A 13,000-nucleotide genomic window follows, 5' to 3' on the forward strand; every position below is an offset into this window, starting at 1 on the left:
ACCGAAATAAGACCATTATTTGTGATTGTGTGTTTGTCGGAAAATGCTCAAGACATTTTTGCGTGAGCTAAACAATTTTTTTAATTCTGACAAAAAATAAGATCGCTTTTTCATTCTTCTATAAATTCAAAATATCTTCATCTTCCTCAATTAAGTTATACTGTATCTGTTATACTTTTCGCATTAATGTCGAAAATAAAATAATAACTGTAGGTTTTTTTTTGAATTTATGAAATAAATAGTAAATGAAAGTCGAACACTTTCTTCAAACCAAGGGATTTGAAATTAAATGTACGAGTGTCAATTGTAAGAAACTCATCCGACTAAAAGAAAAGGGGCAGAAAAAAGCTCGGTCATAATTATTCAGGGACGGACATCGAAAAATCTTCCGAATTTGATTTCATTTTTAGATATCATTATTCACTCAAATCATAACATATGACAGAGCCCATAAGCTGTCTTCTACTGAATATATCAGGTTTGCTTATATATCTCTATTGTCCTTCATTCTGATGAGCTATGTGTTGGAAAATACATGTACAATGTGTAACAGTTCAATTAGACATATTCACCTTGAGAAACAGATTTGTTTAATTGTCACATGATACTGAAAATTTAAATGAAAATCAATAGTTGCTTCCCCTATCAATATTTGCTTAGAAATAAAGAAATAAGCTATCCAGTATTTTGTTTTGGTTAGAAGATTCGTTTGTTTTTTTTTTAACTAATTTATTATTATTATTATTATTATTATTATTTTATTGTTGTTTACAATTTTGAAAACTCGTAAAATCATTCAATAAAAATCTGAAAATGTTAAGTACTCAATTGTAAATTCTGATACTTTTTTCTTAGTCACATCAATTCAAAAAAATCAAAACACTATATACTAAGTTCATTATTTATATACATGTTTAAAGAAATAATCTCATATCAGCAGCATTTCAATTAAATATTTAGAATGATCAAGATCGAGTTATATTATATACTAGAAATTCTAAATACCAAACATATCGACATAGAAAGGCTAATCCGTTGACAAGACGTTCTACCATGTACAATACAAGGATGAAGCCATAGGATTTAGGGGGTTTGAATTTTGTGGTATTGAAAATGTCGGTAAATAATCTATGATATAGTTAGTGATAAAAATCTGACTACTTGGTTGATGAATACTATTGGAAACCGTTGTTTTGAAATTTTAATTTGCGTATTAAGAACGACCTAACAAACTATTTTTCAACCCTGGTTCAGATGACAAGACTGCACAAATGTTAGCACACATGCAGATTCATATTTCTAATGTAACTATTTATCAATCGATAAAGGTCTGCAAAAATCTTGAAATTTTGTATCATGTCCCATGAACTACATTTAACAACTTGGTCGAATAACACTTTTAAGAATAACGTGTCAGGGTTAAATGAACTCTACAGACTCCTCACAGAGAAGTTCTTGCACGAGGGGTATCGATATCTAAAAGTTCTAAAAATGTTTACTTAGTTTTGTTTTCACCGTTACAAAACTTTGATACAAAAATATAAAATGTTGCACACCCAGTTTTTTGTACAGAAAGTTTAGTCTATGAAACACATTCTTTCTAATAAAATTCGAGAGATTTATAAAATGCGCTTCATATATTTATTCATAAAAAAACCAAATTTTACCGATTTTGACTGGTGGCAGTTTTATGCTGCCCATTTGTGGATAAATATATTAGAAACAACTAACCGTAATGGAAGCTAGAGGTTTAGTGCGTTATTAAACCTGGCTTAATGCCTGCACCAAGTCAAGACTATTTCCAACTTTCCTAATCAAAAGAATGTAATCCAGGAATAAAGACCAGACATGGAAAATAGACATACACAACAAAGAACATGAAGTAACTAAAATCATACATACAAAATAACAAAAGCAAATAAGCAACTCGGACTCCACTAAAACCTGGGAGCATGGACCAGGTGCACCGGTAGGGTAAGCATCCTCTGCTTTTCTAGAAACACCCGCCGAGTTGCTCATAAAAAGTCAAGTCCGGGGTAGACAAACGAGGAAAGGAAAACTATGACCCGTTGAATAAATCAGTTTTCATGGAGCAGATGGATACACCATAACGATCCACGAGTTCATGATGACGACCATAAAACTTCTGTAGTGATGACTTCAATCTTGTAGCAACATAACCCTGTTCCAGAAGCCTATTTGTTATAGTTCTAGCGCGATATAAAAAGTCTGCGTAGTTTCGACAAGCTCTGGCATAACGTATGAGTTGTGATGTGAACACTCCATACACAGGTGCTGAAAGGATGTTGCCACAGATGAAAGGAAAGTTGACAATTCTGAATGAAAAGTCATCACGTTTGTCGTAAAGTTTGGTCAATAGTTTTCTTTTACCATCGATTTCTAAGTATAGGTCAAGAAATGTTGTGACTAATTATTTCTAATGCTGGAATTTCTGACCTTGTTGTAAATTACTGCAAGCGTTCCTTAATGAGATATCTTATTTTGTCTGTATGTGTGTATTTACAAATAAATGAAGAGTATGGGATGTATTATTGGTGTGTTTGTTTGTTGTTTCAGTTCAGTTTTTGACCATACATTAAAGGGGATGATTTAGGCCCCCTAGTTTAACCCCACTGCAGTCATGTACATTATATTAGGCATTAATTTGTCTTTGTGTCATTATTACCTTTCAGTTTGATTTCGAAGAAGTGTAATCGATATGTTACCATGGATTTTATCACTTTAATTGTCGAGGCCTCTCAGAGCTTACTTAAAAGTGTGCTTTCACTTGTTGAAGTACTTTTTGTGATCTCTAAATAATGGTTACAATAAAATTACCAAATACTAATTCAATCCATAATCAAGTCAAGTCCAAAATAAATCTGACAAAATAGATATTACTTCACCGGAGTAGATGGTACCACAATGGTCTTGACTTGGTACGGGCATTTCAAACGAAATGGTGGTTAAAAGTATTTACTATTTTGTATCAAGGTACTACGCTGGTACAGTTGCTGCGTTTCACCATACCTGAAACTTTGTTTACAATATGAAAAATTAATATCAACTATCCTCATACAAGGATTGTAAGCTAGTCATTTCATAGGCTATGTAGATTAATCGCTTTTATCTCTGCAACACTTTTTTTAAAGACTGAGAGTTGCTGTTCCGTAATGAATTTAAAAAAGTAAAAATAAAGATTTTTTTACTTGCTCAGCAGTTTGTTTTGTGTAATAAATTCAAATTAAAGATAAATAAAGAAATATTGATTAGTCTTATCATTCTACCGTTGTACTCTGTTAATAATTTTTATTTTTATTTTAGGTTGTTTGTGTTTCTAGATGGATATGTACGTTCTGACAAGATAGGGTTTTCCACGAACTATGCACTATGACAATACAGTCAACAACACACAATTGTTTAGATTACACCATTCCTTGAGGTCTGCAATATGAACATACCCTGTCTATGCCACAGTTTCGTACAAACCGTCCTGCTTCTTTTCGGATTCTTTCAGGATTTTTCGCTCTCACTTATCGATGTTGAGTTTCTCGTCATTGTCCCCTATACTCCTCAGTACACTAAGCTGAAACAGAAAGTAATTAAGGAAAGCTTTTTATTGAAAAGAAATATACGAGGAGTTTACGACTTTAAAGTTGTTGAAAAAATTCTGGAAAATGAAAACCCAGATGAAATTCTAAAAATATTTTGTAATGACATTTTTCCGAACAAGATTAACACTGTGATGTATTTGAATATTAACCCTGATAAGAGTTTTTCTGCAGGAGATTACGTCATGAGTATAGCTCAAGACTTAGGATTTCCTTTTATCGCATGGGACCCAGATCTTCCAACTAGTACACAGGTAAGCTTAACATGCATTTTAACAATTATCTTTATATTAAATAGGTTTCTGAATTAGCAACATTTAAATAAATTGCTTGGTCATTTTACATTGTTTTTCAATTGCCATTATATACACCAAAAACAAGTGATAACATCATATGAAATTATCAAAGTAGTTTAAAGCCCTTTCGTACAAACATAATTATGTTACAGCCGATCTATAAAAACTTTCAAGTGCTTACAATTTTAAATTAGTCTCTCAATCAAATCCTAAATGATGGTACTGTATATTTGTCACTCATCAATTCAAGTATTCAAGAAACAATTATGGATCAATCATTTCTTTGACATTTAAAGATTGTATATCTACAAATATGTATGTTTTTTCTGCAAAGAAAATAGTTTGAAATAGGTGTGTGTGTGTGTGTGTGTGTGTGTGTGTGTGTGTGTGTGTGTGTGTGTGTGTGTGTGTGTGACCGCCCCTTTATTAGCCCCTTTATTGCTGTGGTTTGTAGACTTTCTAAAACAAAATTTTTTCTTCAAAAGTAAGATGGGAGAAGATTGATGTTGCAATGTTATAATTAAAATTTGGTAATATTTCAGCAATCTGGAGATTCTAGAATTCTGCAAATGGCCCCGACAATAGTACACGAAAGCCATGCTATGGTCAGTTTACTCATCCGTTATAATTGGACATCATTCACAATCATCTCTACAACATCTGTACAGTACTTAGATTTCTTTAACTCTATAGAGCTACAAGTCAAACAGTACAATGAGAAAGGACATATCACTCGCATTAACAGGTGAGCATAAAGGACAGTTTACTCACATCAACAGGTGAGCATAAAGGACATATTACTCACTTTAACATGTAAGCATAAAGAACATATTACTCACCTAAACAGGTAAGCATAAAGGTCATATTACTCACATTAACAGACTGGCATGAAGGATATACCAATCTCATTAACAGAAGAGCATAATGGACACATCAATCTCATTAACAAATGAACATTATGGACATGAAATGATACAAAATTTGCATGAACAGGTGAGTTTAATGGTCATGTCATTTGCATTAAGAAGTGAGCTTTTAAGACATGTCAATCACATTAACAGTTGAGATCAAGTGACATATTGATCCCACTAACAGGTAATTTGAATAGACACATATTATTCGCACTATTGGATAAGCTTTAATTACTTATCACTTACATTAACAGGTGAGTTTGAATGACATATCAATCACATTGACTAGAAAGATTAAAAGACTCAGCACTCGATTTTACTAATGAGGTTAAAGAAAACTATATTATAAAATAAAACAGGTGAAAAGCCTATGAGATACTGATCGCATTTACTAGTGAGCTTAACGGAAAATACATCGCATTCAAAGGTCAGCGTAAAGGACCTCTCAAAACTGTGTAATATTAAATATAAAATATTAGCAGATGAAACAATTTAACTTGTCAGAATAACTGATAGAATAGTTTATATACAGACACAATAATATCTTGCGAAATATATCAGCCATAATTTCTTTCAAGAATTTAAGGGGAAACTTTCGAAATATTCACACGTTAAGACAAGCAAAAAACCTCTAAGGATCAATTTGTATTCAAATTAAACAATTTGCATTTTAATTATTATGCCTGAAACTGCCGTTTTATGTAAAATTGTGTGTCACTTTGAAGCCGTTAACTGTTCAAGAGAAAGCGTGATATTTGTAACAGCTACAATTCATTTTTTTTGTTGACGTTCTGCTATCTGTGTTGAGATATTATATTAAAGTACAATTATGGTGAAACTATCATTAAATAGTGTTGATCAACATGCCTATTCCAAATAGGGAAATATACATTCTCCAAACTTTCTTAATATTATCTTAAATGTCGACTTAAACTCGCGGGACTCAAACTCGTACCGCTTTGACATCTATGGCAACACCGCCTGCACAAAGTCCAGCGCCCAAGACCACTCGACCAGCTAGGCTATATAAAAATATAGCTTTCGCTGGCCGGGTCATTCCTCCTCGTAGGATTAATCTAAGGCTGTAACTTAGTACACCATGTATGGTAGTACGGGACAGTTCATTTAGATGTTATTATGTAGGATAGAGGATCAAATTAATGATCCCTGTATCAATTTGATCCGATGGAGCAGTGTAGCGAATAGAGTCGTCACATTCTGAGACGTTATATATATATATATAGGCCGAGTGGTCTTGGGTGCTGGACTTTGTGCAGGCGGTGTTGCCATAGATGTTACGGCGGTACGAGTTCGAGTTCGCTGAGGGAACAACCAAATATTTGCTTTGCAAATTTGGCAGTTCTAACATCGTTGGGAATTTTTTAGACCCTTATATATTCACATTACCTTCACTGTATAAATTCTCTATATACTTGGTTCCCGTGATTACTCTTTCATCCGATGGAGCAGTGTAGCGAATAGAGTCGTCACATTCTGAGATGTTTGTAAAATATTGATTTGTTGTGACATGTATCGTTAATTTGATCCTCTATCCTACATAACAACACCTGGATGAGCTGTCCCGTACTACCATACATCGTGTACTAAGTTACAACCCTAAATTAATCCTACCAGGAGGTATGACCCGGAGAGCAAAAGCTAAATTTTTATATAGTCTAGCTGGCCGAGTGGCATAGGGCGCTGGACTTTGTGCAGGCATCGTTGCTATAGATGTCACAGCGATACGAGTTTGAGTTCCACAGAGGGATCGACCAAAAATGTGCTTCGCAAATTTGACAGTTCTAACGTCGTTGGGACTTTTTCAGACCTTTCTATACGTTTACATATCTTCCCTGTATCAATTTGATCCGATGGAGCTGTGTAGCGAATAGAGTCGTCACATTCTAAGACGTTTGTATAATATTGATTTGTTGTGACATGCATCATTAATTTGATCCTCTATCCTACATAATAACATCTAAATGAACTGTCCTGTACTACCATACATCGTGTACTAAGTTACAGCCCTAGATTAATCCTACGAGGAGGAATGACCCGTCCAGCGAAAGCTATACTTTTTTATATAGCCTAGCTGGCCGAGTGGTCGAGTGCACTGGACTTTGTGCAAGTGGTGTTGCCATAGATGACAGATGTCACAGCGGTATATATGTATAGTAAACATTCGTTATTAAAAAATAGTTCAAAGTATGAGTTGTAAATGTATTATGTGTCCTTATACTCCTTAAACGATTGGAATGATAACTTCATAAAAAAGTAAGAATTCTTAAATGAGAAAGACGCATTAAAGAAAGAAAAACAAGAATATCAATAATTATAACTATGTTATTAGAACAAGAATAAAACGCAAACAAAACAATATCAACAATTATAACTATGTTATTAGTTAAGGTAGTGATTCCCTTTAAGTTCGATTTAATAAACGTTTACTTCCACTTGAATGTTATTTTCTAATTTATTATGTCATAACTTTGCTGTAGACTAACATTAGTTCAATAAGTCTACTCGGGTCAATATGAGTCTGGCCATCTAATAACTAATAGCCTGTAGCATGTCCTTCACCATACACTTTGAATGAATTTTCAATAGCAGTACAATTATAAAGTCATTCATTCTTAACATAAAAATGCTTAATTTTAATATCAATACTCCCTGTATATACAAAACATCAAAATGTAAAACCAAGAAAGTTATAACGGAGATCAATCTCTATCCAAGCTTTGTTTACTATGGTTTTTATTGATGAAGATATTGGTAAACGTCTTGAGCAATACAAAAATTGCTTGTCAGATCCAACAAAATTGAAATGTCACTCAGTTGGACATTCAGTGGAACTTGGAAAATGATATCAATTCCAGTAATCCAGCCTCGATATTTTATGACATCTCTATTGTACATATCATGAGTAAGAAGTTATCTTCTCATTGTCGTCTATCTAAATTCTATTTAGATGCCTTTAAAACAGAGGAAACATAACAATAGAGGATTTCTGTGCAGATAAGTTAGAACCGTAAATTTAAAAAAAGAATAGTAAACAGTAACTTTGAATGGTCGGTCTGAATTTAGATAACTTGTGTTACTTTTTCTGTTATTGTAACACAAAGACCGACCAAAACATTTACATTATTTTGTAATTACATTGCTAAGTTATAAGAATGTATTTTTTCATCTTAACAACAAAATAAAAAACTGCAATTGTTTACATAAAATTTCAAAATTGTATCAAGAAAATATACAACTGATACATAACACAATTAGTAATTAATGTAAAACTACATTTTGCAAGTCACCATTCTATTTAACAAGGTTATGTTCGTACACTGGTACCATATATTATATTTTTTTCATTCTATTTGCAATGGAATTGATTTTTTTCTCATACAAATGCAGCTTACGACCTCGTTCTGAGGGAAACTAACGACGAATCTTTCACATTTACGATACAGATGATTGTTTGTTTTCAAGGTCCAAACAGTTAATGAATTTATATAAAATAAAATATAAGAATGAATGTTCAATCATATTTTCCTGGGAAAGATTATGATTTCTGTATTTATGGTGAAAGCAGTTCAGAATAACCATTAGCTAAGATGATTAATGACAATTATTACATTTTAGTGGTGTCATGCCATATGACTTGGACTCAGACACATCAGATGTCAGTATCAATGACTTGTTAAGATTAATGTCATACTTTATAACTTATATTGTACAATAGTTTACCATATACATATACAATCTAAAAAGTATACCAAAACAAATTCCAGATTATTCACTCTGTCACTGTCCTTTTGTATATAATTTAAATCAAAATTAGCCTTAGTTATAAATCAAAAGGTTTCGGGTAACAAAAACAATATTTGTGTTTTGTATTGTTTAAAGTAAAAAAAAGGAGAGTTACAATTACCAAATGTCACTTGAAAAACAGACATCGGATCTCAACTGTAATGCAACTAATGGATTCACCCGGTGATCGTTAATTTGCATTTTTAAAAGTTTTTAATGATGCATATGCGCTGTACATATCAGACTGTGTGCAAGTGTGTATGAGGTCGCTGAATATTTTGGCATAACTAGGCGGAAGACAATAACTCACTGGATCGAATTTTTATATATATATACTATTATTTAGACGATTTAATATATATATATATATATATATATATATATATATATATATATATATATATATATTAAATCGTCTAACTAATAGTCAACAATCACTCTTACGGGGTGATGGATCGTTAAAAACGAGGCGAAACATAACAACAAATTAAATAAACGTCTAAATATGTTTAACATCACCAGAAGATGGTAAAATTTAAATTGAATATTTCGGATAAATGATATCCTTCCTCAGCATAAAACTCACAAACTTCACGAGCATAAAACTCACAAAGTTCCAGATCAAAACAGATTCAGAAGCTGAATCGCGTACGCTGTGGGTGATTGCACCTTTATCAAAGGCTCACATAAGCAACTGATAAGAAGCCTGAATGAAAATAACAAAGGGGGTCTTTTTTCAATGTTACAATTAACTGTGAAAAACAATTTAAAAAAAATAAAAAGTCCAAATATAGTAGTCCGGTGTACTGGTGTATAGCAAGTAGTGTTGTACCAGCCTTAGAGCAAGACCTAAAAATGAATTATTTTTCTCGTTAATTCCATCTGAAGAAGTTGTTTGCAATTTCTTCATCCAAAAGCTTTCCCGAGATACTCTTTTACATTTTGACCAGTTTTTATTATGTTCTATGATCGTAACAACAATGTTGTGGAGATCCTCCTGGTTGTGTCCGGCGGATCTAAGATGGAGACTTAGAGGGATGTCTGGTTTGCATTTGTAGTCATTGCGATGACCATTCATATGCCTGTTGAAAGGTTGTTCTGTTTCGCCAACGTACTGCATACCACATCGGCACTGGAGAAGGTATATGGTATTTTCGGTTTTGCAAGTCCCGTCGCAGAAAATGGCAAATTCCTTTCCAGTACAGTAGCTTTTAAACGTTTCGGTGTGCAGCATCTGGGTACAGGTCTTACATCTCTTATCTCCACATGGTCGACACTGGCCCGTTGTATTTTGTTTGGGCTCAGATGAAATCTCTGCTCTTACTAGGGCATCTCTTAGGCTCCTATGTCTACGGAATGCCAGGACATCTGTTAAGACATCTGATGCTGTTAAACATATTTAGACGTTAATTTAATTTATTATTATGTTTCGCATCGTTTTTAACGACCCATCACCCCGTAAGAGTGATCGTTGACAATTACTTAGACGATTATATATATAATTCCAAAATTTCACTTAAAATTATTTTGCATTTTCAAATAACTCAAATCTCACATATTTTATATTTCAAGCGATCCAATTGGTGCTTTGTAAAGGTCAGCGATGAAATTGTCAAACATTAATTTCCACTAAAAGCCAACATTTTTTTTTTTGCTTTCCAGATCCACAACATTACAATGTTGTTGATCTTTGTTCCACGTGTGCCTTTACCTTCGTTTTTATTTCAGGATGAATATTCATTCAAAGATTCTTTTGGATACGTCGGGCCGAGATGACATAGTTATGACAAAAATGAAGAGAGATCTTCTGAAATATCACGTCAAAGAAAACAGAATATTTTTACTTTATTCAGGGTAATTCACATTATTCATACTGAAAGTATCATTCGAAATATATAAATGGAGTAGTGAAACTTCAAAACTTAAAACTTAATCTACTCCAAATAGAGTGCATTGCCTTAAACGTAAAAGCATTTGTTAAAAGTGAATCATGATTTGAATCTCGATAATTAATATTACTGTTTGATAATAAAACAGTGTTTATTGTAATAAAGTGTATTTCGACAATATTCAATATTATTACCGCTCATGATAAAATTTATAAAAAAACTTTTTATACCATTTAAAGCGAAAAAAGTTGAGTTCTTTACACAGGTAGTAAATCTGTCTTGTTATTGTAACAAGCCACTTTGATAATTTTAATATAAATTGCCTACACCACAGAGCGGGAAGTTTGTTGATGGTCAGATTTGGTTTTAATAAATGATTATTAGTGAGTTTCATAGGTTTTTGGTTTACAATGAACCCCAATTTCTATGAGATACCAATCAGAGTGACGAAACATGATTTAAAGCTCAGATTCACCGATCTGTTTCCAAATTCTCAGTTTTATATTACTAGTACATTGAATTACATGAATTATAGGTCTATAGAAGCAAAAAATCTGTTTGATATTGCCAAAAGTCTTGGGCTAACAGACAAAGAATACATGTGGATATTATCCTCTTCAAGTCTCGGCAGCATACCAAAGTTTAAACGCGTAGCTCCTTCATATCCTGTAGGAATTTTAGGTAAGCATTCAATAAAGAGAGCATACAAAACAAACATATAGATATGCTAACATGTGAAAACGTGGTAGTGCTTATTTTTTTCCGTCAGTGCGAAGTCTATAGACCAGAAAAATGTGATTTTCAATCAATAAACATCATTTTATCGAGTAAGTTCTGGATAGGCAGATCATCATATTATATTTGATTAGTCAGTGTTGACATATGTTCTTTTTTTTTATTTCTAAATTAATGTTATTTCTTTCCACAATAGTACAAATCGACTCTTTAAAATATGCTTTCGAAATGATTTTGTATATTTTACCTGCTCTTGTTATCTTTGTTTCAGGTTTTAAACACTACAGTGTAGATGAGCCTTCTTTAGAGAACGTTCTAGATGATGCCTTAAAATCCTCTATATATGTCTGGGGTTTAGCCTTAAAGAAAATGTCATATTCCCTTGCCAATTATACAATCACACCATCAATGTCTTGTAAGCAGTCATATCTAAAGTACTGGAATGATGGCCATGTTCTTTATAAGTATGTTTATTATTTTTATCTATAAAATACTGTATAATAAAGGAAAAAATTGAATCACAATACGATTAGGGGATTCCTGTAAGGTAATAACACACTGTTTCATTAAATGTTAATAAAATAATATACAGAATGGCAATAGTAAAAAAAACAAACTCGTATAACAATATCATGGTAAAACCGGAATTCTAAAAATCACCACAATGGCCCTGACTTGGTACAGGTATTTCAAAATGACAGGTGGGCTAATCTAGGTTTTGTAGCGCGATAAACATCTTTTCCATCCTGCTTTGTTATTTCTGGTAATAACTATAGAAGAACACAAATAACCATTTTTTCATGTCTGGTCTTTTGTCCCTGGATTACATTCTTTTGATTTCCGCTAGAAGTTTGATTCCCTTGATTACTTTTCCATTAATTATTATAATTTTCTTTCATATTTTGAATTTAATGTCAGTTATGTTCCAATATTATTATGTTATATTAACAAATGAATAACTTTTGACATACTATTCCAGCCAAATGAAAAAAGTTCAGAATGTAACATTGATAAACAAAGATTTACCGCCAGTTCAGTTCAGTTCATCTGGAGTTAACCAATTTATAACCCTAAGGATCTATAATACTCAACTACAAACAGTCAATCTGAAGACAACTAAAGTCTGGAGACAGGTGAGAATGATAATACATATATTGTTATTAATTTACCTGTATTGTAAATACAAAAATACCAATCATTTGTATTGTAAAAAAATTAATATAATTAAGAAAAAAACTAATTATATACATCAAGTACTCAAAACCCTCCCAAAAAAAAGAAAAAAAAAGGAAAGAGGAAGAGGAAGACAAACCCATTGAATGAAGCCTCGGTGTTTTATGTTATATAGAGATGAATGAAATTAAATCAGGTCGTCATTTTATGGTGCTGGATGACGAAGATTTGTAACAGAATGATATTTACGTCGTTTTAAGGATTTGACAGAGTAATCAAGGGAACCAAGGTTATAGCGGTAATCAAAAGAATGTAATCCAGGGACAAAGACCAGACATGGAAAACAGACATACACAACAAAGAACATGAAGTAACTAAAATCATACATACAAAGTAACAAAAGTAAATGAGCAACTCGGACTCCACTAAAAACTGGGAGCATGAACCAGGTGCACCGGTAGGGTAAGCGTCCTCTACTTTTCTAGAAACACCCGCCGAGTTGCTCATAAAAAGTCAAGTCCGGGGTAGACAAACGAGGAAAGAAAACCTATGACCCGTTGAATAAATCAGTTTTCATGGTG

The 13,000-nt window shown here is 32.7% G+C and overlaps 1 protein-coding gene across 1 annotated transcript in view; it reads left to right on the forward strand.

Annotated features, from left to right (window-relative positions):
* LOC148618404 (glutamate receptor ionotropic, NMDA 2B-like) overlaps positions 1–13,000 on the forward strand; it is a 55,075-nt gene that overhangs the window by 10,048 nt on the left and 32,027 nt on the right. The window contains exons 2-7 of the mRNA XM_088577255.1: positions 3,325–3,865; positions 4,450–4,652; positions 10,351–10,476; positions 11,047–11,192; positions 11,518–11,710; positions 12,226–12,379. Coding sequence (XP_088433381.1) covers positions 3,452–3,865; positions 4,450–4,652; positions 10,351–10,476; positions 11,047–11,192; positions 11,518–11,710; positions 12,226–12,379 — 1,236 coding nt within the window. The 5' untranslated portion in view covers positions 3,325–3,451. The remainder of the gene's footprint in view (positions 1–3,324; positions 3,866–4,449; positions 4,653–10,350; positions 10,477–11,046; positions 11,193–11,517; positions 11,711–12,225; positions 12,380–13,000) is intronic.

This window comes from Perna viridis, chromosome 4 (assembly GCF_037379345.1).
Source record: "Perna viridis isolate PV_CMFRI_1.1 ecotype Kerala chromosome 4, ASM3737934v1, whole genome shotgun sequence".
NCBI lineage: Eukaryota > Metazoa > Mollusca > Bivalvia > Mytilida > Mytilidae > Perna > Perna viridis.